Source organism: Lissotriton helveticus, chromosome 5_1 (genome assembly GCF_964261635.1).
Source record: "Lissotriton helveticus chromosome 5_1, aLisHel1.1, whole genome shotgun sequence".
Taxonomy (NCBI): Eukaryota; Metazoa; Chordata; class Amphibia; order Caudata; family Salamandridae; genus Lissotriton; species Lissotriton helveticus.
Window position 1 is genome coordinate 1,550,121,571 of NC_136065.1, and position 27,943 is coordinate 1,550,149,513.

The window sequence follows — 27,943 nt, forward strand, 5'->3', positions numbered from 1 at the left end:
CGCGAGGCGAGCAACACCCCGACTACAGGCGGGGGCCCCGAGGATGGATTTCTTACCTCTTTGTGGAGCAGCGCGAGTTGGATGAGAACAGAGACGCGCTAAGGGGCTCATCCAGAGCTTGTACTCATACAGAGTGAGACGCAGTTAAGAAAAGTGCAACCATTCAGGAACCATAAGACTACAACTCCCACAATGCTGAGAGGCGTGACACTGCCCATTTAGCCAGTGTGTGGGAGTGTGCACGTATTCTTCGTACCAAAGCCTCTGAAGAAGAAAATATTTCGAAACGCGTCAGGCGAGACGAAGGAACTGCTGTGATTAAAACCTGTGCGTGTTGGCTGTTCATACCACGAATTAAAGGTTAAATGGTCTAACCTTCTCGGCTGTCTCGAGTGCTCCCTCATTTGTGTGGCAGACCAGTGAGCGTGATATATATATACATACACTCTATGGTTCTGTTTCATTTAACCTATACGACATGATTAGATCTGGTAAAACAAGCTGCTTAACACTCCTTCAAGATACACTTGAAGGCTGCTCTCCACAGCTACCACTTAGAGTACTTTCTTTGGTTGTCTTAAACCACTAAAATCACGGTAAGGGTTGTCTGGATTAGTGCCAGATTGTTTCACTTAAATAAGTGTGCGCCATATACTAAGCCAGCCTCAGCCAAAGTCATAGTTTATGCAACATCATCACTTTTTTATGGGTTTAGATCACTTATTATGAAACCCCGTATAGAATGCTGGCCTGAAGATCCCTCACCTGTAATTGTACTATGGAATATCCCGGTATCAGAATATTGTGGACAGAATATCGAGGGACAAAAATTCATCTGGAGGAAGTATAGACCTACTATTCTGAACTCCACATCTATACACTTTGAAGATATAAATATCTTCAAGGTGTTTAGATGCAGTGGGGACTCTTCTGCTAAGGAGGAGGAACGTCGTTCCACTGCTCGCGGACCAATGTCAATTTTTTTTTATAATAACGTTATTTCTGTTCTTATCACTTTTTTTGGGTCAGGTTGGGTGTGGCTGGCACTCCAGTGACATCTGGGAGGAGGAACAGTTGCTGCAGTACTGAGCACTTTGCATGTTTCCCACTAGGCTGCATTACATAACCTGGTGGAGAACATGCCCATCCTCCCATTCCCTGTCTGTTCGCCGAGCCACGGCGCTCAGTCAATTCACAAGTCTGCATCACAATGTTGTGATTGGCTTAGTGGAGGGAGCCTGTGTGCTTCCTGGTTCTGGCAGAGAGAGAACGAAGGACAACATAGGAGACACTGAGGAGTCGCAGAGAGGAGGTACTTTTTTTATTTTAATTTTGTAATTAAATGACCAGCACCCACCCCTTCACTCCCATTCCCTGACTGCCACTACTATTTAGATGTGGAGTTAGGTATAGAACATCTCTACTTATTTACCTTTCGATATTTCAGCAGCGATATTCTGGTGAGGATGCCATTGACATTCCCATCTCAGTATTCTGAAGCACACCCTCACTTGCCACAGCAATGTGGGGCATGTAAAGCATTTGCCATGACTGCCAGTATCTAGTGCATGCCATCCGCAGTGCCTCTGTTACTCGCGGATAGATTCTATGAAGACCCGCTTAATCAGGCACAACAATGAATTAAAGTAAATAGCATGTATTCTAGCTTTCACTCATCTCCATGCCATCACACGCCTAGGGAGAGTGCCCTACGTCTCTGTGGTCATTCATGCACGACACAAGAATGCTTCCAACATACGTCACACTGCAATTCAACACTCTCCCAACCAAGTACTCCCATCATATTACAGTGTCCTACATGCCTCCTAATGCACTTCACCCTTTGTCAGGCGTATGAAGTGCTATATAAATGTGATGTAATAAACTAGATAAATACTGGATATTCCCACAACGGTATTGTTTCCTCATGGTCATGCCAACCTAGAAACATGAAGTTGCAATGCATTCCGGTAAGGCATACAACACTTTCTACTGGAGAAGTTGGCCATGCTCCTTACCATCTTCTGCAGAGTACACTACTGCTGCTAGGCTCTCTGGCCCTTCCCCTTTGCGGTTGTAAGCTTTCACTTTCACTTCGAATGGCGTGTAGGGCACAATGCTCTCGTTGTGGTAGACGTAGTGCATTGATTCGGGCCCAGGCACCTTGGCCGTCTGCCAGTCCACCGTACCCTTTTTGCGGAACACCATGATGTAGCCAAACCCATCTCCGTTCTGGTACTCCCGTGTCATAGGCTGTAAGGACAAACACAACCATGCGTTAGAAGTGTATTCATTGCCTAAGACTACAGAACTGTGCCTTCAGCAGTGTGACGTTATACGGAGAATTGTACTTCGCTGAATTCAGTTCTGTTACACTACAGAGGCATTGACCTTGAGGATTTTCTCAACGCAATGACGTACCTCTGGGAGATACCCTTAGTTACTACTGTGAAATCATAGTGGGGGATACTTTCGTTTTAGTGGCATGAAATTTCCACAAGGCTCATAAGACGCACAACTTTGATAACGAGGCAGTTCATTCGCCACTCATTTTGGAAAATTAGCACTATTTTACATTGCATTTTGAGACATTAGCTTCTTAGCTTAGACCACCCCAGAAACTTAAAGGGAATAGTATTCTGATGTTTACAACACTTCGTCCTATTGACAGTTTAACAGGGAAATACACTTAATCCCTTAAATATGACACATATTGTGGGCATCAGGGCCTGTGAAAATCTCCTATGAATGGGCAGTTAACCAATCGACACCTCTGTCAATGACCCCTAAAAGCCTAAATCACGTGGAATCATTTCAGGAGTGCCCTCTGTAGACCTATGGGCAGAGACTCAAAGAAGTCCAGCGTACATCCATGAGCATCGACTTGTCAGAGTGACTGCATGCACCCGTGCATTACGGTGCATAGGCACTTTAGTGGTGCCTGGGAATATACCCTCAGATCTCTCCTTTTAGCCATGAGCACTTACACCAGAAGTACATGGATATAGGCTGGGCACTACCCCACAGGAGTGGCTGGTACAGTTAAGGCAGCTGCTCCATGAGTAGCCAGGCAACAGCAGGTACTCCATGAGTGCCCTGTATAGTTATTGGGAGTGGCTCTAGTGGTGCCTTGAACCACTATGGACAATGAATCCCCGGGGTGAGCTAGGGTACAGCAGTGAGATACCAAAGCAGGAATTCCTTGGTACATCTATAGGTAGAAAATCCCCAGAATGGCCAAGTGCAACAATGAGTAGCGAAACCAGGAATCCCTGGTTGCAGCCATAGATATCGATTCTACATCCATGATCCGTGACTCTATAAGTGTCTTGGTATAGCCACGTGCACTTACTCCTGGAGTGCTCCAGTGCAGCTGTTGGCACTTACGCTATGAGTGCTAGAGTATGGCTATGGGGAATAATTCCAGGGTTTTCAGAGCATAGCTATGGCAGTTAATGTATAGAATGCCTATAACCGATGTGGGCAGCGACGGACAATGGGACCCTCAAAGCCATGGCCAGCTCATCCAGAAGTACCTGGGCAAAAGTGATGGGACTTATCCTGCTGGGACAAATTATCAGATGCTAGACTTTCTACCTTCCAGTACCTCCTACTGTGAAATAGCTGACTGATCCTTTCCTTGCTAGTTAACCTTGCCATGCCCCCTCTGACCGTGCACTAGATGCTGTCCCTATATGAACAGAAAATTCCCCCAACCACCAAAAACTCAAAGTATTAGTAGCAAAATTTCACAAGAACAATTTTAATCAAGTGCAGCAGTATATATTATTCTACTTGTTTTTTCCACAGTTATCAGAAGAGTGATAAGCACTCTAAATATGTATTTGACATTTAAACAAAGAGCTTTAACAATGTATTTGCATTGCACAAAAAGAATGATTAAAAACAACAACACCACATATAAGAAGATAGTCCTAAATCAATGCATCACATTTGAAAATGAATCACACTGAAGTTTCTACACCACCAGGTCATTAGAGAGTCCATGCTGTTCAGCGTAAAGACACATACATGGGTGGATCTTTGCTAAGTGATCAATCAAAATTTCTCCAAGCTCCTTCATGTATTGCCACCGACACGTTTAGACCTCCTTCATAGTGGGACTTTATCAGTATGAGGTCATCATCAGGGTAATTACATACTTGATACTGGACACTGAGGGCCTCATTTACAATCTTTTAACGTATGGCGGTGCTGTAAGCCTTCCTGCTGTGCAGCCCTATGTCAAAAGAAAAGGAGCCAAAATGTACAGTACCACTCCTTTTCCCCTACTATTGTGCAAAACTGGCACCATGGTGCAAGGGTGTCTGGGTTTTAGGGTTGACAGTTTTTGTGGAGGAAGTGACATATTCCTGCACAAAAACAATCAATGGAGGCAGGGTGGCTTTACATGGCCTTGTAGATAAGGCCTTGCAGTGTGCGCCACCGGAACGTCACTCACAGTTACGCTCTGGCGACGCAGGGGCTTTTAATGAGGCCCTGAGTGATAAAGAACATAAAAAGACTTATAAGTAAATATATTGTCAATATTAAGAGAAAGACATTATGAAACGTGACATTTGAGTATGTACCCACGAGGTTTATAGGAGGTGCATACTTATAGAAAGAAACATTGCCAAGTGAAAAGCTAGCAAAAAAACAGAGGTCTCTAAACCAATTAACCAACACCGGTGAAGAGATTAGGCAAATCTCATCCTTAATGATGATTGCATGTTTTTTTTGTTGAACACAGCTAGCATGCTGTAAATATGGGCACTGTGAAAACTTACATGTGATTCAGTTTTATATATTTGATTTATCAATTTATGAGAATCTTCTTATATGTGCTATTGTTGTTTGCAGTCATTTGTTTTGTGCAATGTGAATACATTGGTAAATCTCTTTGTTTAAATGTCAAATTCATATCTAGAGTGCTTATAACTCTACTGATAACTAAAAAAAAACCGTAAAAATTATGTAAATTAAGGCACTTGCGGCCACATGCATCAACCTATTTAGGAAGTGCAAACGGTGCGAATCGGTAAATTCGTCCGTTTGCGCTTCCTAAATAAGTATTTGGGATGCATGAAACAATTTTTGAAAATCCGCATTTTTTTGCAAGTCCTAAAAATGCGAATACTTTTAAGGAATCGCATTTGTGCGATTCCTTAAAAGCAATGCATGAATTTGTAAAAAAATGCAAATTTTGAAATAGGAAGTGCAAATTAACACGAGGTTGACCCTCGTGTTAATTTGCGAAATTCTTTAAAAAAGCACAAAAATGCATTTTGGAAAGTGTCATGTTACACACACACATGTCCTTTGGACATGTGTGTGTGAAACTTGCACTAAAACAAACATTTCAAGGGTGCAGGGGGGGTCCTTTGGACCCCCCTCAGCACCCTTGCAATGCATCAACAAAATGTCATTGGAAAAAAAAACAATTCGCAAAAAGGCATTGATTCCTATGGGCCTTTAGGCCCATAGGAATCAATGTAATGCCATTCCTTAATTGCGATTCGCAATTAAGGAATCGCAATTTCCGAAAATTAAGAAATCCTAAAAACTTTTAGGATTTCTTGATGCATAAGATTTTGCAATTCCTAAATTGCGATTTCTTAATTTTCGCAATTTAGGAATTGCAAAATCCTACATTGATGCATGTGGCCGTTGATAAATTGTTCTTGAACTATTTTGCAACTAATACTTTGAATTTAATGGCGGCTGATTGCCTTTTCTGTTCACATTTTCATATATTGATTCCTCCCCTTAAGCCTTATAGGATCAGATCCCGTCTTGTATACATACTAGATGCGGTCCCTGGCAATGCTAAGGACATTGGCACCACAAGCTGCCCACGGCATCATAGCACAGCCCTACATGACTTGCTTTCCATAGCAACACCAGCTGCTTCCATGGCAACACGAGCTGCTTCCATGGCAACACCAGCTGCGTCCATGGCAGCACCAGCTGCTTCCACGTGAAAGATGCATTACTAGTTAACTTGAAGACCACAACGACCATGATCACCATAAAAAAGACATTCACCACCAGCCCCCACTTATCCCCAGGTGACCCCTTCACTTACTGCCCAGGTGATAATCAGTTCGTGGGGCGCTCCTCCTCCTCCATTCAATCCAGAAGGTGCAACCGTGGGGGCTGACAAATTAAAAAAGAGAACACTCATCAGAAAAGTATGAAGAGATCAAAAGTTCCACACTCTACTAGGTCGTGTCCTGCCAGCCTTTCAGATGTTCTCGTCCATGGTGTGACAGTATGTAGAGTTTCTGATAGAGCGTGCATCTCTCCATAGAAACGGTGTCTTTGTGCAAGGTTACCTGAAAAACATACTGTGATATTGCCAGTGCCATCTTGTAAATTACCATTGTTATTTTATGCACAGTACCTTCAAGAGGGTAGTTGAGGCTCGCTTTTAGGTGAGAATTATTTTGAGGGAGGTGTGGTAATACAACTTGCATGTCAGAGGGTCTAAGTTTCAGCAATGATGCAGACCAAGCAATCCTTGTGGAGATGTCGTTACATGGCAGTGATATTTTTGCATCTGGGTCTGAGTGCTGCGGGACAGTTTTGAGTTTGATGATGGTGAATCAGTAAGAATCTGAAAACTGTTGTTCCTCCTCTAGTTTATATTGAAGCCCTCAACATTCCGGGTTCTATACTTCTCTGTTCAGTTCATGGGTAAGTTGTTTAATGGTTGCCTCTCTGAGGGGTCCAGTTGTTTGTAGAATGTTGCATTGCTCTTATTGTTTAAGGACCTTACTTATGCAACGTGGAGGACTCTGGTGTTGGCTTTCGGATGTAGGTCTAAGCCTGTGCTGGGTTATAGGAAGTGGACCGGGCGCTATCAGTCCAGGATTGGTGCTGGGCCTCCACTTCCAGTCAATGTGAACACTAGGTTGAGCTTGCAGTTGTATGAATGACATCCTCTGCATGCTGGCAGTGTGTCACGTCTGTGTATTAGGTGATAAACTCTTCAGCTTGCACGTGACCGTATGCTCTATCAAGACATTGAAAGTCCTGTAGTGGCCGTCACTTGTGTAGTCCGGCTGTTGCTCTGCCTGTGTGTCAGCATTGTTCTAAAGCATGGGTACTCACAAACATTTGCCCAGCTTCCACAAAAAACGGTCTGTGGTGTGAAGTACTAGTTAGGAGGATAGTGTCCTGTGTGGTAGTGTCACTCTCTAATATTGGTCTCTTAGATGCTATAGCTATTTAGGTGTATGGTGTCCAGGGAGGGGTTGATCACCCAACACCACTACAATTCAGATCCGAACATCTGTACAAATTAATGACAAATCCCAGCACACAATCAATCAATATTTACAAAATAGTTAAATGATTTGCGGCAAGACAAACAATTTAAGACATGTATATTGTAGATTTAATCTTCTTGAAGCTCCAGCCAACACGTGTTTCGTCGATTGGGAGTAGAACCCGCGACTTCCTCAGGGCTTTATATGTTCTGGAAGAGATGTTGTGCCTTCATGCCGGTTATAACTTCATCCCGGCCTTACTATGGCTGGGAAAGTATACAATGTCACCACTTCTGTCTTGTAAGATGTCCAAAGACTCAAGGATAAGTGTTGTGTCCGAAGTGGAGTTTATAGTTGGCGGGTCTGTGTTTAGTCAGCCCGCAGTCACTGTTCATTGCTGGGACATTGTAGCGTCCAACTGCGGTGCCTCGGTATGGCCGTAATGAGGGGACCTGTGGTGTGACCAGGGGCCGCACTGATGCCAGAGGGGGGTGGTAAGAAATCTGGATGGGTCAAGGATTGTGTAAGGAGGTCTAAAACAGTTAAATAAACAGGCAGGCATTTATTTGCAGGTTAATAAATGCTTGTCCATTTATTTAACATTATTTTCTTAATATTAGTGCTCAGCAACTAAACAGCAGCTAGTGCTACTGTTCACTAGGTCGGCCGCATTTAAAGGTCAAGAGGGCCGCACTTTGAGTATCACTGTTCTAAAGGAACTACCTTTACCAGTGATATTTGAACCGGGGGGAAGGAGAAGGGCAGAAAGGATGTCCAGGGGGCGCGAGCCTCTGGCAAGAAGGAGAATAATGGCAATGTACGTATGGATTTTAAGTAAATATTTAAAGTTTTGTCATTATGAGGGGCCGCCATGGCGGTTCCTGTCTATAGCTTGTGAAGTTTGCTGCACTGTTTTCTTTTTCTATTCTAAAAGAAAATCCAGAAGCAGGATTTTTATGGGCAAAATACAAAAGAAAATGCTCTCCTCTCCATAGGTGTCTTCTCCAATGGCGAGGGGAGCGTTTACAGGTTTTCCCCGCCAGTGTTTCCCTGGCAGTGATCAGCAGTGAAATCTGACCTCGAATTCCATCCAGGTGGGTGGAATTACAGGCCTGCCTTCGATGGCCCTCATTTTGCAGGGCCGTTGGAGGGTTTTAATCACTGCAGAGATGGAGAAGTCTCAGCCCTGAATAATCATATGGCCCGCCCACATCTAAATCATGGTAAGGATACACCATTGGATGACCCCGTACAAAGTTATTTTTTACTCGAAGTGGGACGCACCATAAATAATCGAAAGGCCCTTGAACCAGACCCTGTTATGTAAACTGAAATAATGTCTCTGTTGTATGTATTACATTCTGTTTTGAACTGCATGATTGTAAATACTGCCCAGGCTGGGTCTCAAGGCACTGGCTGTGCCATACCAGACACTAATCTACATTTTTCGCTCTGAAAGCTGGTTGTAAATAGAACACTGTACTAGCTGGGCTTTAACTCAATCTATATCCAGAGTGGAAAACCACAGAACTGCTTTCAACTATGAGATTGAAGGTGTGTGTGTGTCTGTGTGCTACTGGGGTGGGCCAATTATAATCCCACCTTTGTTTTGCTTCCGACAGCCCTCCAATTTCTCCCTCTCGTCTCTAACTCCCCTGTGTCCTCAAGAAGATCATATATAAAGGAAACAGAAGACAGACTTCAGAACCAGTGCTTGCTTTAGTCTGCTGTGTTATACCCCGGCTTGATGGTGACCGATAAAGCTATGACCTCCGATCATTTATCCTTAGCTAATTAAGCAATAAGGCTGAACTATCGGGCAGAGGGTGACTTTCTGGGGAGAGTATTACTCATCTGAATTACCATTCTCACCGTTTCCAGCCTTTCTGTCAGAAAGTTGATTGTCTACGGTGTGTCAGACCAAGCTACCCTCGGGTTCTACGCCCTGTGTGTTGTTTTGTTTATAGTAAAGGCTTCTTAGTGAAACAGAGATGCTGGAGTGCTTTGGCCTATTCATAGCCAGCGCTGCAAATGGATGGACTGTCAGAGTCAGATGACATAAAGAGGCTCCCAGCCCGCTTCCTGCTAGCCACCCCGTCCCTCCTGGCCTTTCCAGTGTGAAGGGGTTGGTCTCCACAACGGGAGAGGCTGCAGAGTCTCACTACAGTCCCCCGTGAGGAGGACCCTAGACGTGTGGGGCAGTGCCAGCATGCGTTGCGCAAGCCTGAGGATTAACTCCAGGAAGACGTTTGGTCGTGTCTGGATTGGTAAATGACTGCGAGCCGTTGGCTCCACAGTGAACTCTGATGTAGAGCTCGTCTGACCTGTGATGTCCAAGCATAGTGTTCTACCTGTGCTGATGGAGGTGGCCCGCCTCCTCTTTTGCATTTCCTGCTGTTTCAGGGGCAGTAAGCTGTCCAATGAGGTGACTTGTTTCGCTGGTGGGCGGGCCTTCTCTGATAAATAAAATGTGGATGTGTGTATTGTCAGTGAGCCCGAGATATGTCACTCTTTCATCCCTTATCTCATTGGTAATCACATGGTCTCACGCTTTCCTCAGGTCTCACCTGCTTCTTGGGTGCGTATTTTTGGGGAGGGAGCGCTGGGCTCTCCTACCCCCAGGATGTTGCTGGCCAGCACTCGGAACTCATAGTCCATCCATGGAATGAGGTTCACCACGTCAGCCGTCTCGGCATTGCCCTCAATGGTTCCAGGATCTGAACAAATAGAAAGGTTAAGGTCAACATAGTGCGATAGCTTCACTGGGGGTAGAGCCACGACAACAGCCTATTAAACAACCCATGAAGGCATTGAGACAACAGTGCACAAAAGCACTGGCAACATCACGAGATCTGGCCTTTGTTAGAATGCAGATTATTTTATTTTTTGCAAGGTCATGCAATGTGCAAAAACGCCTTTTTTTTCTTCTTTTTTTTTAAATATACAAATAATGGTGTCACCTAGCAGCGCAGATATGTCAACTCTGGAACCAGTGGCGGCAGTGCATGTATTAGTGCTAGGCAGGGCCGGGAACCAAAACCTGCCCTAGCAAAGTGCTCACCCAGGGGGTGTGGGGGTGCCGCCGAGCACTTTGCCAGGGCCGGTTTTCTGCCGATTTTGTTACAGGGACGATTTTGCAGCTATGCTGCAAAAACGGCCCTATGTCAAAAACGACCCCCATGGGCCCAAAACCGGCCCCCACCCGTGCGGCGCACTGGGGGATTGCCCGGTGCCTGCTGCGGCCAGTCCGGGCCTGGTGCTAGGTCCGGGGGCCGACCAAATCAGTATGCACACCCTCCTTATGGAGAAAATGTCCTCCCTATAGACTACTGTGTGGCCGGCGTCCCAACCAATCACAACACTGTCATTGTAGCATTGTGATTGGCTTAGGGGAGGGGAGGGAGGCTGCCTGCTTTCTGTTCCTGCGGAGGCAGGAAAGCAGGAGCAGACCGAGCAGTGAAGACGCAGGACCCGGGAAAGGTATGTTTTTAATTCTAATTTTAATTTTAACCCCCCCCTCCCCGCGCGACCCCCCCTTCCTCCATCCCCCAACCCTGCGCGACCCCGCACCCGCCCCATTACCCGTGAGCCATGCCGGCCGCATCTACACACTGGTGCAGTGCGAGCTAGATCTGCACAGAGGTGCAGTGGGAGCTAGTCAGCGCTTCCCTCAGCTCTTGACTGTCCTGTGCTGGGATTCATGCAGTGCTCCACCTGGAGCTGGTCAGTACTACACTGCGAGCCGTCAAGTGCTCCACTGAGAGCTGGGCAGTGTTACATTGGGAGCCAGACAGTTCTACCCTCCCCAGTGTAGAACAGTGGCACCCTTGGGGCCGTGCAGTGCTGCGCCTGGACTGTGCTGCACTGGAAGACAGACAGCACTTCACTGGAAGCCGGGCAATGTTACATTAGGAGCTGGAACATGCAATACTGGGAGTCAGATAGTGATACACGTAGGGTCATGCAGTGACCCACATGGTACCGGTCAGAGCTACACTGGGAGCTGGGCAGTGTTTCACTGGAAGCAGACCGTCGTGACTGTGGCAGGTGTAGTGGGGACCAAACAGTGCTCCACCTTGAGCTGGACAGTGCCGTTCTAGGAGCTGGACTGGGCTTCACTGACAGCACACCAGTGTTAGGTGCTACCATTGGAGCCATGCAGGGCTGCTGGACAGCGCTTTTCATGAAGCCGTGCACTGCTACCCAGGGTACTATGTATGCTAAGGCCAGGCAGTGCTACCCTGGCAACTGGACAGTGCTATGTTGGCATGTGGTGGGACACCGGAAGCGGGATACAGCTTCAGGAGGGAGCACGTTATGGTGGGTTCCATGCAGGAGGCCCTGCAGTGCTCCATGCTGCACCTGGGGCTGGGCAGTGCTACAACGGAAGCCCAGCAGTGAACTCTTACCAGTGCGCGCTGGTTTCCAGTGGTTGGACAGAAGGCTGCGGTACTGGACGCTGTACTTGGCAATGGGGCTGTGGTTGTCAAAGCCGTGGCTCCAGCTCAGCTTGATGCTGGTCTCCCCGATGTCTCTGATCACCACACCTCCTGGGGGGCCGGGAGGGCCTGCAGGACGAAAGAAAGGGGGTTTAGGTTTGAGCCATGCTAGTATTAATGCACTCACACAATGAGGTAAAACATTAACTGAAAGATAACGTACATAACAAGCATTGGCAAAGCCAATAGGTCTCGTCTATGCAAGAGCTATAGACTTTGCCAATGTATTTTAGCCATATTATACACCGGCGTGGCTGCAGTTCAGCATGGTTAAAGTTAGTGGTGAAGAGGAGAATGGCGGGGAGTGTTGTAGAGTGGAATGGCAAAGAGTGGAGTAGAGTGTTGCAAATTAGAGTGGCAGAGAGTGTCATATATTGGAGTGGCATAGTGTGGAGTTGCGTAGAGTGGCATACACTGAAGTGGCATACAGTAGAGTGCATTGGCGTAGAGTGTTGCAAAGTATAGGGGCATAGAGTGCAATGGCACTGAATTCAATGGCGTACAATGCAGCGTTGTAGAATGCAGTGGCATAGATTAGATTGGTGCATAGTAGAGTGCAGTGGTGAAGAATAGAGCCAAGTGGCATAGAGTGCAGTGACGTAGAGTGTGGCGTAGAGTCAAGTGGCAGAGAGTGCAGTTGGATAGAGTGGTGTAGAGTAGACTAGCATAGAGTGGTGCAGAGAAGAGTATAGTGCTGTAGAGTGTAGTGGCATAGAGTGCAGTGGAATAGCGTAGAGTGGAGTAGTTCAGAGTAGAGTGGCATAGAGTTCAGTGGCAGAGAGTGCAGTGTTGCTAAGTAGATTGTCAGAGTGCAGTGGTGTAGAATGGAGTAGAGTGGCAAAGACAACAGTGACTTAGAATAGAGTGATGCAGAATAGAGTGCAGTGACAGAGTGCATTGGCAGAGTTCAGTGGTTAAGAGTAGAGTGGCATAGAGTGCAGTGGCATAGAGTGGAGTGGCGCCGTGTGGAGTAGAGTGGCGTAGAGTGCAATGACAGAGTAGATTGTTTCAGAGTAGAGTGAAGTGGTGCAGGGTAGAGTGTAGATGCATAGAGTGGCATAGAGTGTAGTGCCGTAGAGTAAAGTGGTGTATAGTGCAGAGCAGATTAGAATGGCATAGAGTGGATTGGCAAAGAATGCAGTGGCTTAGAGTGCAGTATTACAGAGGGGAATAGAGTACACTGGCATAGAGTGGAGTTGTGCAGAGTAGATTGGTGTGGCCTAGACGGGAGTGGTGTAGAGTGCAGTGGTGAAGAGTGCAGTGGTGTAGAGTAGAGTGGCAAAGAGTGCTTTGGCATAAAGTAGAGTGGTACGGGCTAGAGTAGAGAGGTGTAGAGTGGAGGTGTACAGAGTGCAGGGTATTAAGTGGTGTAAAGTGGAGTGGAACAGAGTTGAGTGCAGTGGGGTAGGGTGGTGAAGATAAGGGTGGACTGTCGAAGATTGGAGTATGCATGTTATGATAGCACACTGCCATTAAAGACAAAATATTTTCAATTGAAATGACTATTACATTTGCACAGACACACAGTTTTACTAATAAAACTATACAGTGCACAGACTAAAATGTGTGCAAATTGAACCCCCTAGTGTAAAGATTTGTTTTTATCATATTAAAGTATTTGTTTCCAACATACTTTGAAATTAACAAAAAATGTTCTTCATTTGTGTTCCTAATTCTGATATATTCTGAAATACTTGCACAGTTCATTTAAATGTTGTCGTGTGCTACAAAAAAATTATTTCGTTACCCAAGTATCCAGCAAAATTGCCACATAAATCCTCTCACTTTAAAGTCAGAGAAAGAAAAGTAGAAAAGTAAACAAGTGCCCTCGCAAGACTGTGCCTGATATTTGACCTCGATCTTTGAATGCACAGCAAATGTGACGAGATAAGAACAAGCTTTACGGGCTTCCTTACAGAAAGGAAGCACTTGGAAAGACACTGTAATTAACCTGATGCGTGCAGGCGGAATTCCGCCCGTACGCTGGGAATCTGTAAAGTGCACTTTACATGACGAGCTGGGCTCGTCATGAGCGTGCGAGGAGGCTACCTCATGACGAGCCCAGCTCGTCATGAGCGTCGAAGGGGTTAAGAGCAAGTGATCGTACGACTTCAAGCTGGACAGCCTAAAACAAATAAAGCCAGCAAATGGAAAGCAAGAAAATGTGAGTTACAAACCACAAAGCTAATGGCAAGCAATGGACAGAAGGCATTCCTTGGTCAACTTTCTGAATGTCACCAAGATGTCTTTAGAATAGTTTACTAGTGACAAAATGTTGTATCTGGTAACTAAAGAAGGAAAACTTTTGCAGTGAGTTTTATATAACTGTAGCAGCAGGATCCTTGACCTTGGATACAAAAATTGTGACCTAGATTTAGTTTATGATACCAGCTCATACCAAGCCTCAAGGTTAGTACTGTAGAGCTCCTTAATGACAAAAACTCATGACTGTGACAATTCTTTGGTATACATGTCCGGTGTGGCGCAATAATGCATGGTACAGGAGCAGTGAGGAAGCGGAAAGAGTTATGGATATTGATCGTAGCGGGTTACCTCTCACAAGCAGGGTGGCAGACTCCGAGGCGCTGTCCACAACTGTCTGTGCTGTGCAAGTATATTTCCCAGCATGCTTCAGTTGGGCGCCGACCACGGTCAGATCCCCAATGGCTTCATTCTGTGATCATGGAACAAAATGGAAAGATAAGGAAAGGCTTTGCGTCAATGTGGGCACCAACAAGGTCTCAAACTATGATTCTAGCTTTGAAGCAGACTGTCAGACTGACACTCAGTATGACAGCACAAAAACACTGTTACACATCACTAAAAGCATAAAACACTGAAGAACTATTATTGTCACACATTCAACAGTCAGTGCATCTAACACTGTCACACAGCCAACAACAACTCAGCCTAATTATAATGAATTCCGCTATTGCAGTGGTGTACAGGAAGATTTCTTATGATTCTCAGGAACTCCCAGCAGACCTTGGTTGCATCATCACGTAGCGCCGATACCTTCCCCAGGTGATCTGAGGTCACACAGACTCACATGAGCCCCATACTTTGGAAGTTCAGTGCCTCTCTTGCCTCACTCCAAGGTTTCTATGCAGACCACTCTTAAAACACCCACACCACCATTAATCCTCAGGCCTTTGACAATATGGGAGATAAAGCGGCCTCAGGGATCCCTCACCACATTCTGCAGGCTTCACATCATTTTAAGTTACACAACCATGCATACCGTGGGGGTACAGTGTCTCTCTGTGCCCTATAAGTTGGTGGTGCAGGGGGTGGCACATGCAGGTATCCGCAGAGTAGAATGGACTCCCAGGTACTCACTGATGCGGTTGTCAGGTTGTGCCCAGATACCTTCACCAGTACATCAAGGAGAACTTGTAGGGCCCAGTTGCAGGACTGGATGTTTGGAGCTCTTTATCTCTATCCCCTGACCCCCATACCTTGAAAAGGCAGTGTCGTGCCCCATACCTTTGGAATGCAGTGGGAGGCGCATATAAATACCATAATGGTCCCATGGATTCCCCAGTACTCACAGTTGTGGTCATTAGATAGTGTCCCGATGCCTTCTCCAGGTCGATAGGAAGGCCTTGTAGGGCCCAGGTGAAGGATAGGTCCATAGTGGGGTCGTGCGATGCGTGACACTGCAGCGTGACGTTGTCGCCCATATTGATGTCGGCATTGGTAGGTGCCAGGGTGATTTTTGTGGCATCTGAAAGAGCGAAGAGGACATATTAGCTTTTGGTGGGAGCGTGTCAGAGCAGGTAAAGTAACTAAGTTAGAAAGTAAAGAGCAGAGTTAGTGGAGGCAGACCTGAGAGACAGGTATTTGAAGGGTGTGTAGAGTAACTTGTCAGCACATTTACTAAACCTTCCCACAACGCAGGGTAGCAAACAAAGTTGCTGCATTGTGTAAAAAGGGAAGGGCAGAAATGCTTCTTCTTTACAAAGACATAGAGAATTTCTGCTCTCTCCTGGTGCTGGCACACTGTGTGCAACCTAGCGCCAAATCAGGCCTCCTTGCACCATAGTGCAAAGGTGCCGTGTTATAAGCAGGATTGTTTTTGTGCAGGAAGACATACCCTCCTACATAAAAAACAATCCTTAGAGGCATTTGCCTCTTTCTATGTATGCTGCAGAATGCGTGGAAAGAAGAAATACTGAGGAGAGATAAAGATATTTTTCCATGTTACACCTCACTTGGGGAGGCATAGCATTTGGACCCATTCCCAGCTTTACAAGTCTTTGTTTACCTGGGAATGGGCCACATTCCATAGTTGGAAGCATGGGAACGCTCATGCTCCACCCTTGGAACACCTCCCATGTTGAAATGTAACGTAACACAGCGCAAGCAGCTGCTTTGCATTACATTTCTTTACAAAGCCACGCAAATCAGGCCTTGTGTGACTTTGTAAATATTACTGAAGTCTTTGCGCTGTCCTCGCATGGCTTTGTGTGACTCAGGGACAACAAAAAGGCTTCATAAATATGGGCCTGGGGGATCCAAGGCTCCCTCGGTATGTCTCATGTGTAGAGTTCCTGAGAGTGCTTTTGTGTGCAGTACTGAAGCATTACACGGCCCCCCCATTCTCCTTGAAGTGCCTAGAGGCAGTAAAAGAGAGCATGAGGATTCATTTCAGAGTGTGCAGTAGGGGCAGGACAAGGATGCTTCAACACTTGTGGATACCCGTCCGGCTATAGGTAGGGCTTGTCCAAGTTCCTCCTGGATTCCACTCTTACATGCTTGACTGCTGTGTCTCTCGGATAGAGACAGTCTGCCCCTGACCAGTCCTCTTCATGTCTAGAGTGTGGCCTATGTTTGAAGATGGCCCTATCCATGGACAGCCTGGGGGCTAAGATGGCAGCAGAGAGCAGCGTTGTGGTGACGTCATCAGTTCCCTCAAGTATAAAGTATCCATAATGGATGTTATAGGCATTTTCACACAACCCAGTCCCCTTATCATAACTGTTGGTACCTACTCTATAGTCCTGCACAGGTTTATAGGGGGAGATTCCCAGGTCCTCTCCCTTTACTCATTGTAATCTCACTTAGCGAGGTGAGCCTCCGGCTTCTCCATTTGTTCAACAGAGGTAATACCTGAGTTCTCACCTTCACCGTTACCGGGACTCCTGTCTCTCTCTCCCTCCCTTCACAGGGTTACTAAATGACTCCATTACACCAATGCTCATCTTTGTTCCACTGAAAGCAACTTTCCAGGCCCAGTCCATACAGGATCTGCCATTGCTTGCCATTACCGTGTACATGTAGCGCATATCACATTCAATGATGATATAATTACAAATCTGACTTTTAAGGGAGTGAAGCTGATGACAAATAACTGAACTGGCTGGCTAGTGCCTAGAAACACGTACTGAGGCCCATAACAAAGATTACATATTACAACAACATCACCAGAGGCATGCTCAACACAGTGACCGCAGTAAAAAAACACAGCACAGCTACATAGGATTCGAAAACGAAGGACTATGTTGATCTTTTCGTAAGACCATAACATGTCATGCTCATCTTTAATTGGGAATTCTCAGAGGAATGATTTTGTTTAGGCCACCACACTCTTATGAACAAAGTTTATTAAAAAGTTCTTTCACTAGAACAGTACTTTTGTGATCTAGTAGTCTATGCACCACCTTCTTTAGATCCCAAAATTCACAGATTTTCCATCATGCCTTGTCACCCAAACAAGCAAAGTTGTTATTTTAGCCATTTGAACATATGGCCCGATGACACCACTATCGGGCACAATCAATGGCGTAACAAAACTTGAGGGGGCCCCTCTGCAAAGTACATGGAGGGGCCCCCCATCCCAGCGGCCCAGCCCACCACTTACCTCTTTTCCCCACCACCCACAAATCTGGTATATTTTGATTTGACTCTTACAAAAAGTGAGAAGGACCCTTAAACACCCAAAGGACTAGGGTTCAATCAGAAAAAACAAAGGCTTGACCTTTGAAGATAACTTCACCACTGTTTAACCCTACTCAGTGATCACTACAATCAACATACATACACTCATGATGATTACTGTTCTGACCAAAAGAACTGTGTGCTAGCACATAGACCTTGATTACAAATTTGTAAATACAATTTATGAAAAAGGTTCACAGGATTTAAAAACGTAATCATACAAATACATTGTGTGTGATAGCAGCAGCATTGAGAAAACCTTCATAAAACTACAACAAATGTATTCACTATTGACAAATTAAAAAAAAAACAAGAACTAAGCTAGAGATAAAAAAGACACTACTCTTTGTCATAGAAGACCATATCCATATGTTAAAATGTTAAAGATGCACCCTGATGTTCTGCAGCCCCCCAGCATCTAGAGTAACATTACAAATTTGTAATCAAGGTCTACGTGCTAACTCACTGTTTGTTTGGTCAGAACAATAATCCTCATGAGTGTATGTATGTTGATTGTAGTGATTGAGTAGAGTAGGGTTAAACAGTGGTGACATTATCTCCAAAGGACAATACTTTGTTTTTTTATATTTTGATTTGAAACAGCCAACATTTAATAAAATGCCTCTCGTTCAAAGTTTTAATAAGAAAGTGGGAAACACTCTTAATATATAAACTACACCATTTGTAATATAGTCAAAAGCAGATTATTTAACTGAGACAACAATCAGAACAATGCCAAGGAGTGGTCCTTTTCGCTTAGGAGTTGCCTATCGCTTAATAACAAAGAACTATTTAGGGTCTGAATTGGAATTTACAATTATAGACAATAACTAGAAACTTTGAAAGACAAACCCAAGCCTGGAATTTCACAGACTCGACTGACAATATGCACGAGGAGTACACAAGCCCCAAGAGAGAGAAACTAGTGAATTATCTGCATGCCACACATGTGTTTTCCCAGGCCTGTGTGTCTGGGTTTGAGAGGGCGAATGCAAAATACATGTCCATATAATAATTAGTCACCAGAAAGTGTATTTTACAACCTACATCCCTGGTGACATTTGTAAGTGGTGGGGCGTTAACGTTTGGGATGAGTGACATGTAGTGAGCGAGAGTAGAGTGCGAGCCCGACAGCGGTTCAGGAAATTTTTTGAAAAAAGAGTGGGCAAATGGTGCATTTTCAAGCAAATTTGAGATAGCAAGAATGTTAATAAGGCAACATTGAAAGGGTAGTTATGGCATCAATAAAGAGACTAGCTATAATTACCCTGAAACCTGGAGAGCTACTCTTTAATCTTGGACTTTGCACAAAATGTCTAATTCTGGCAATTCAAATTGGGATTACGTAAAATAATTATTCAGGGTGTGCTAATTACAAAGGACCTATAGAGTAAAAACAGCAGACTGCAGAAGATGGGGCAAATGCCTGGTTGAGATTTCAGAACATGGTACGGTTACAGCATCCAGAGTTCTGTTGTTAGAAAAAGTGGGAAACTTGCAATATCTTTGTTCTTAATTAATATTCAATTGTGTATGGACAGATAAACAGCAATCTGAAGCCTAAATTTTGGTAGAGTGTGCTACAAGTGGACTAAAACAATACAATCAACCAACAAATAAAAGCCAATTAATGTCTATTTTTCTCTCTTCATTTCTGGGGGGGTGTAGTATATCAGGATAGAGTCACACATGTCACTGCAAACAAACCCTTCTGCTGCGATCCTTGAATAAGCGTCACTTCTGAATAGTGTAGGGTACATGTTCTAGAGCACACCACAGGCCAACCCTTGATCAAATCTTCTTCAATTAATTTATTGTCTCCATGCTTAGGGTTTCTAAACTGCTCTGTACCCTGGAAACGCAACATCATTTTTGGCTACAGCAGTAACAAGCATTGACAAAGCAAATACTGGCTGCCAGAATTTTGATTTTGCCAATCCTCGTTTATTCATATTTTTGCTCAACTTTATTGTTGGGGAAACTTCCAGACCCAATCTAAGCAAAAATTGCCTAATAGTAAGAAATGTTTTTTTGGTCCCAAAAAGCACAGATTGCCATAGCAGTCCATTGCATTTAACTGAGCTACTTTGTATGTGCATGTTGTGATGCCTCTGAAAGAGCAGATAGCCTCCACTCACAGTGAAGTTAGCCAATAGATGAAGTGGAAAGTGGGTTGACCCCTCACTGTATGCTGAACTGATTGGGAGAAAAAGGTGAATAACACAACAGGCCAATGGATGAAAAGGGCTGACTGAAAGCCCCTAAAAGTACACACAAATACTTATCATGTTAGTAAAATCAAAGGTCTTGGCTAATGCAAGACCTAAAGAAGATGGAAATGCTCATCTATAATATCAGAGAAATGTATTAAATCCATCAGTGGCGAGTCCCTTCTAAGCTTCAATGTTCACACCGCAAAGTACTTCAGCAGTATGAACACCCAACCGCCTGAGCTGCACTTGGTCATTAAAGCACCCAAAAACCTGAAGGTGCACAAACGTCTTGAAAAAAGTGTAATCCGAGGCACTTAAATGAACTGCAAGCTATAAAAAGCCAAGGCGCGACTTGGAACGCACTTGGATGCGATCCAGACTTCAGAAAGATAAATTGCCATGCCGAACGCGACTTGGAGGTTAGAAAGAATTAATTAAAGGCACGAAAAAGCCTTACTATGCAGAAGTGATCTCGGAAGCAAGCCACAGCACTGCTGAATTATTCACAATTCTAAAAAAAGATACCCCGTGGCAGCAGCCAAGGCGGTAATATCTAGCCTTAGAATGATTTTGAGCTCCTTACACAGACCGTGTCATCATAAGCAGTTTCGGTGCCTCGGGGCAAGAAATATTCTAGGGGTCCCTGTTCGCAACAACTTTGAATTTTATTACCCACTTTTTCTTAAATCAAGCCCAATGTTACCTAACAATATTGAATTCTACATTAAAGGTTGAGATACAAAAATACACAAAAGTGCGCTAGAGAGAAAGTTCACTTTTTCATGGGGCCCCCGCGCAATTGCCCACGTTGCACATGTCTTAAAACGTCTCTGCGCAACGATCCTTCATGAAGAAGAATGCAGTGATCCAAGCGAATAGTAGGGGTGTAACAAAGCAGAAGAAGAGGTATAATATAGGCCATCCCACTCCCTGTACCCAATAAATATGATCCCTTGTGCTGATCACTACGAATGAGTTTCAACACCTCATGGGTATGGAGAAACATTCCTCTATGTTGCAGGGCAGCTGCCTACCTCATTTATGAAGCTTCATGCCAAGGCACTGACACCACACATTTTACGAAAAATCTGCCAATCTCATCAAAAGGGCTGTTTTGCTCAAAAAAAATTACTGTGCTCTCCCCGCCACAAAAAAGGTGGGGAGAACCTCTAAGTGGACAAGTTACAAGAGAATTTCAATATAATCTTTAAGGAAAAATATGGAAAGTATTTGAACCATTGATCCCAAGATGACTAGGAGGCCAGAGTTTTATTGCTTCTCAGTAAAGTTTCAGACCAGCAGAGAGTCCTCGTCGACCTGCGTGCGAGGTAACTGTCTTAGCTATTGAACCAGTGAGGTTCCATGACTGGCCCGCTCCTCAGCATGCAACTATATGAATCATGCTATACTTATAGAAATTCATGCAATATGGACAGGTTCCCACAATTTGTCTTTGGTCTATTTCAACTCCTTAGATGACAACTATCAAGATACCAAAGAAGGAATCTTCGCCTTGGACAAGACTTCTCTCTTACATGTGGAGTCCCTTGGAGCTTTGGGCCCTGCTTATTTACTTTTTAGGTCTCACTTCTAGGCATCTTTTACCTGTCTGTTCTTGAAGACCTATTGTTTACAATGACAATATTTAGAATGGGCTTTGGGACAGCCCATTGCTTATCTTGTTAATCTCATTTGCTTGATTCTAATTCAGTGGATTTCCTTCCCACATCGTGTGCTTATTTCTCCCTTAGAGCATATCGTCTTTACCTTCCTTTTGCTTTCTCTATTTTTGCTTTTTTAACTTTTTTCTTTCTCTTTCAGTACTCCAAGAGAATGCATATGTTTTCTTTCTCTCTCTTCTTTGTGCTGCATCTTCCCCTTTATCTGTGATCCGTTCTCTTAGTGTTGTTACCCTTCCAGCACGTCTGTTGCTTCCCCAACCATCCCATCTCCTTTCTCTTTTTTTGGTGGCTTTTTTACTACCCTACATCCGCCAGCTTCTCCGCTGCTCTGCCAACCCGCTCTATATCTTTCTATTTTAATTGTATTTTTTTTTCTTTTTTGAATGTCTTGGTGTTGGAAATTACCAATTTTTGTGTGGTGTAACGCCAGATTTTAGCCAAAAAGTAGCATAGGGGTAGCTCTTCCTGGATCTGAGCTTAACCTGTGCGTAAAGAAAAGAACTGACGTCCGCACACCTGAGTGGCACCTATATGGGCACCAGGACGTCATAACCGACGCTACAGATGCCGTCTACAACGCGCGCAGCCGATCAGAGCCACCCGACATTGTGCGCAAGCGGTGTTGCTGAGCAAAGGTTTCCGGATCCAGCCTGACGCCTGGGAAATTTAAAGGTAAGGAATCTGCAGCTAGAAGTCTCTATCAAATTGTTTTTCCTGGCTTTATATCTCTGTACACTTTACCTCTGCTAACCAGGGGTAAAGTGCCTGTGCTCCGCCTTTTAACATGATCAAATTTGCATAGCACTAATTGGAATATTTAATGTACCTAAACCACCTTAGCATATGGTACAAAAGTGTACTCAAGGCCTGTAAGTTAAATGCCACAAGTGGGCTGCAACACCCCATGGTTTCAACCACTACAGTGACAGTGTAAACGTAATTGTTGGCCTACTTTTTGAAGCCTTGCCGTGCAGTTCTTAAAACTGGAATTCGACCTTTTGAAATAACCCATTTTGAAGCTGTAAAACTTCCAAATAGAACTGTTGCCCATACGGCAGGGTGCATGGTATTTAAAGTAGGCGATGTAAAAGTTCAATGTTAAACATGTCCTTACAGTGAAAAGGACCCAAAAGCTATTTTCACTGGAGCAGGGTTGCCTGTTCCATATGAATTAACTGGAATATACTTTTACATTTAATAATGTTATCTCCAGCTAGGAACTTGAATAACTTCAAAGAGGCCTACCCTGTCACAGGCAAATATAAGAAGACAATTGGCAGGGCCCTCCTTTGTTCCCCCAGTCAGGTAGGCGCCAACCCCAAATGGAAGAGGAGTTGACCCCAGAACTAGTGTAGTGTCACCACAGAGGCGGTGTTGCACATTTCCATGGCCATACCTCTGGGGTGGGCACACAGGCTCTGCATAAGAGGAGAAGGAATTCATCATCTTAGATTTCGGCAGAGAGGGGCACTCTGGGATTATTTGCAGTAGGGCACACAGGAAGTGCTGTAAAAGTGAGTATGGTTGCCCCTGGGAACATTTACCATATTAGGTAGGGAGGGGCCAGGAGTCACCCGTACCCACAGGCTGGTGCCAGGAATAAATATGGCATAGTACCCTCATCAGAACACTTTCTGTACCTGTGGAAGAACAGATGTGGACTGGACTTGCTGTCTGTGACCTGAGAAGAGCCTAGAACACTGGCCCTACTCTCCCTCTTGTACCTAGGACAAAGAAGTGGACTCCAAGGGCCATGTGGCTGACCCCCCTCACTGTACAAGATACAGGGGCACAATAATCTACAAGTTGCTTTTCTGCAACTGCCCAGCTGACCATTTCTAAATGGACCTACTCTGGACCCTGCTGCTGGCTACTGCTGGTGTGAGTTTTGACCCCCTGGGTTGTTCCCAAGGTCCTGGACACTTGTGTGGTGTCATGTACTCCTCCAATCATCACCGGAAACCTGGAACGCAGAAACATTTTGGCTTCAAAAACCTCTGGAGGACTGGGACCAACCTGCCATTCCGATCCCCAAAGGGTCAGGTTGCTCTCATGCTGAACTTTTCCTCAGCAGCAACTTTGATTCAGCGAGACCTCTTGTAGAAGATATCCGGTCTCATGGAGCTCTCTTCGGCTATAGCCTGCAGCATTGTCCAGCTGGAAGAATCCAAGCTCCAAAAAACTGACTAAGTCTAAAGGTAGAAAACTTCACCAGGTAAAAGTGCCTAAAGTACACGGCTGGCAAGTGACTTTCCATGGGTGAGAAATTCACATTTTTACCGGTCGGAGATGTCCTGCCAAAAGTCATCTGCTTCACTGAGATCTCGTCCAGTGGCTATCTGGCGACATGGAACTCTTTTCTTCCATAACCTGCAGCCTTATCTCACCGAGGATTTTTGACTTCCATTTCAGAGTCCGAAGCTGAAACTTCCAACTGGTTGGAACCTGTTTTTTTATCCGTCCTGACTCTATCACATTGGGCCTTTACTTGTGGCTAAATACCAGCCAAGCGCAACCAGATAATAGCAGTTGGAGCGTAACTTTTTTGGTGCTATTTTCACATATTAACTTAAAAAATTCATAACTCTGATTATGGATGTTTGTCATTTTGGTGCCAGTTTATTTACTAAAATATACTTGATTTTTAGGTCTCGCACCTGTGACGGTCGCGAAGCGATGTCGCTGCGAGCCCTATTGTCGGCGGTTCTGCTTACAACGAGGTAAGGGAGACAAGAGATGGGCATGCGCAACCTGCCGTAATCGGATCAGGTCGCGCGTGCGTTCACCATCTCCTGTCTCCCTTAGCTCGTACAGCACACAGAGACTCACGCACGCACGCGCACGCACACACACAGACACTCGCGCACACATCCCCTCTCCCCCCCACCAGTAATCGGGTCTTTTTACACATGCATGCATACATACACACGCATACACACAAACGCGCACACACGCATACACACACATGCGCACACACAGACATACACACACAGACACACTTGCACACACATGCGCGCACACATCCCCCCTCACACCCCACTCACCGGGTTTTTTTCACGTGTCCCTCTCTCCCTCGGCAGCCAGCAGGTTATTCTCGGCAACAGGCGGGGCTCTCCACGAGCACGGGAGCCCCGCTAGCTGACACGCAAATCTTCCGGCTGGCTTCACGGGCACAGGAGCTCGGGGTAGGCTCCCGTCTGCTTCCTGTATTTTTGCGGCCCCGCCCCCGTCCCAACACAGGTTGCCTGGCTTCCTGTTCAAGCCGGGCTGCGGCGCTAATTTTTTTCAATACCTAACTTGTTTCTTCACTGGCCTCTAGTGGAAAAAGAACAAGATGGTCTTATATCTTCAGCAGACATTCTTATTTAAGTTGTATCTGTAGGAGGATGCGCCAGAATACAACGCACAGCTTGATGAAAGCCTGGCAGGTTACGAGGGACAATCGTTGACCTGTGATTGTTAATACCTGAAGGGCCTCTGTGGCGCGTGGAGGGAAGAAGCGACAGAGACCCGCCCACTTTACGGAACCGGGAGAAACTAAACTTAACTCAGCACTTCCTCCTCGGCAGGATCATGGCTACTGCAAACCAGCTCGGGAGCCTGAAGGACGAGGCCACGTGCTCAGTATGTCTGGAGTATTTCACAGACCCCGTCAATGTGGAGTTTGGACATGTCTTCTGTCTGTCCTGTATCACTCTGTGCTGGGAGGGGCTGCAGACAGACTTCCCCTGTCCTCAGTGCAGAGAAACATTTCAAATCAAAACCCTCCGACCTAACAGGTAGCTGGGAAACATGGTGGAACTATTGAAACGGCTTCCCTCCCCGAGTGCGACCGTCCAGGGGAAGAATGTATGCCATGAACATGAAGAGATTAGAAGCTGAAACTGTTCTGTGAAGAGGATCAGATGCCTATCTGTGTGGTCTGTAGAGAGTCCAAGGATCTCAAGGCTCACTCAGTGTTTCCCATTAGGAGGCTGCCCAGGACTACAAAGTGAGTCTGCCGCAGGTGTGTCGATAGAGCAGACGCTCATTCATTGCTTTCATTAAGGAGGCTGTCCAGGACAACACGGTGTGTGTGCCACAGATCTGTGATAGGGTTGGGGCCTTACCGAGCACTTTTGATTAAAGGATGGACAGCAAATTAGGACAGATGTTTGGCCCTACTAGTGCCCGAATGAAATGTTTTTTTTGTGCACCTGTGTATTCATAGCTTACAAATGTACTGTGTCCATACGTGACAAGCTGCTCCAATCCAGGGTTTTTACTTTGCATTCTGTGACTTGTAGTACTGGTTTTATACCAAGACATATACAACTACTAGTTCCAGAAGGCAAAGGACCTTGGGAAAGGTTGGAAGGATTTGTATTTCAAGGCACTAGGTGTCCGTTTCACAAGGCTGCTTACATGAATACGTTTAGGTTACAGGCATAAAAGCATATTAAGTGTAAGGAATTCACAAAAGGTGATTGTGCCCTCGAAGTCGGGTCTGGATGCTGAGTGAACTGGTACATCCACTTTATGATCTATGTTCGACCGCACGGTCACAGGTTGGAATTCTGGTGGGCCAACTCAGCCTTCCATCTTTCTGAGTTCGACAACAGAAATACCGTTCAGTTGGGTAACAATTAGCACCTTTTTCTCAGTGCTAACAGGCTCCGAAGAGTGAAAGTATGCTTTAAGAAAATCTTACACGCTCTAAGGTTTAAGATTACCTATAAACTTGAGAGTTTGTGTATAGTAAGGTTTTTATCTCACAGAGTGTTGTCTGTGTTTCGCTGTCCACAACACTACACTGGTGCCAGGAATTCATCCATGACATGCTACCAGAACAGGGGCTCTCTCAAGAGTATTTTGTCTGTGATGTGCTGTCCACGACACCACACTGGTGATGAGAACTCACCCATGGCATGTTACCTTCACTGCTGTATCATCGGGTTTTCTTTACTGTAGTGCTGCACGCTGGGCTCTCTTTTTTTACCTAAATTCCTGATGTAACTGATACTGCAGTCCTGGCACATGCTTTGCCCCCTGGAAGGAACAACACCTGCACCCTGACTGCAGCCAGGGGTTTTGCCCCGTTTCCCACGTTACTAGCTATGCATTTGGGCTCTACGTGGCTTATTAAAAATATATCCTCGTTGGTGCACACTGTCTGCCCATGATTGGGTGTCGTTCTTTGCATGTGCTCGGCTAGTAAGGAAATCTACCGAGCAAGGATCAAGAGTCAGTTTATGAGCTATGGTTTGCATGGCGGTTGTGTGAGTTATGGCTTGCGGCATGAACCGTAGCTGGTGCATCTTGGTTGTTTTTGGTTTAAAATCCTACCCATAGCTGGTCTTTCACCGTATTAAAGTGGAAAATATATAGATGTAATTATTTAATGACTGGGAAAATGGCTTCAGCACATAAGTCAGATCCCATGCTCTCACCACAGTACAGGTAATGTGCATGGGGATTCTCAACCCCTTGATCTTACGCTATAGGCCTGCGTAAAAGCTTGTTTTAATAGCTAATGCACAAAAAGGTGATCCACAAGCTTTAATATAACATTTATTGCCATTGTGGGGAGTGAGGCAGCATGACTCATTTTAGGCTTCGCCTCTCATGACCCCGTGCCACGCTCAGTGGTGGTAAAATACTCTGAGCATTTGATATATATCCATGCTACTGGCGGGCGCTAGTAAGAAGTTCTAGTTAGGACCTAGTTTCCATAGAAAAAACATTTTTAGTTTTGCTCATGAATTTGGCGCCATTTGAGGAATCTTCACCAACCTTTCTAATAAAAAAAAGAGAGAAGAGAAGGGGACAGGGAAGGAATACCCTCAACCTGCCAGGGTTAAAAGCATTTATTTTTTACAGATTTTTGCTACAAAAACCATGAAGATTTGCAAATCCCTGCAAAAATAACAAGCAATTGCAATGCAATAGGTCTCGCAGTTGTTAGAGTTTGAGCCATTGGCATTGGAATTGGCAATGCCTTTTATTTACGTTTTATAAACCAACACATAAATAAAAGGTATTGCCATTTACAATGGCAATGGCTCAAACTCTAACAACTGCGAGACCTATTGCATTGCAAATGCTTGTTTTTAATTGGGTTAGGATATATTACTTATGTTATGTTTTGACTTTATTACAGTTTTAGTACTGCAAAAATACTTTACACCTTATCTCTAAGTTAAGCTCACTTGCTCTGTGCTACAGCTTCCAGGGGGTGTTCAGGTTAATTTAATGACTTTACTGTTTAACCCTAAAAAAGCATTGTGGGTATTACTTGAGGTGGGTGCTTGCCCACTCATTACTCCAATTTCTTACAACTAGCAGCTGATGTTTAC

General features: G+C 45.0%; 1 protein-coding gene across 1 annotated transcript in view; it reads right to left on the bottom strand.

The window, feature by feature from the left end:
- CNTN2 (contactin 2) overlaps positions 1 to 27,943 on the bottom strand; it is a 323,201-nt gene that overhangs the window by 86,978 nt on the left and 208,280 nt on the right. Inside the window, exons 13-18 of the mRNA XM_078644632.1 lie at positions 15,325 to 15,500; positions 14,327 to 14,447; positions 11,684 to 11,842; positions 9,842 to 9,991; positions 6,089 to 6,159; positions 2,019 to 2,253 (exon numbers count right to left, since the gene is read on the bottom strand). Coding sequence (XP_078500758.1) covers positions 2,019 to 2,253; positions 6,089 to 6,159; positions 9,842 to 9,991; positions 11,684 to 11,842; positions 14,327 to 14,447; positions 15,325 to 15,500 — 912 coding nt within the window. The remainder of the gene's footprint in view (positions 1 to 2,018; positions 2,254 to 6,088; positions 6,160 to 9,841; positions 9,992 to 11,683; positions 11,843 to 14,326; positions 14,448 to 15,324; positions 15,501 to 27,943) is intronic.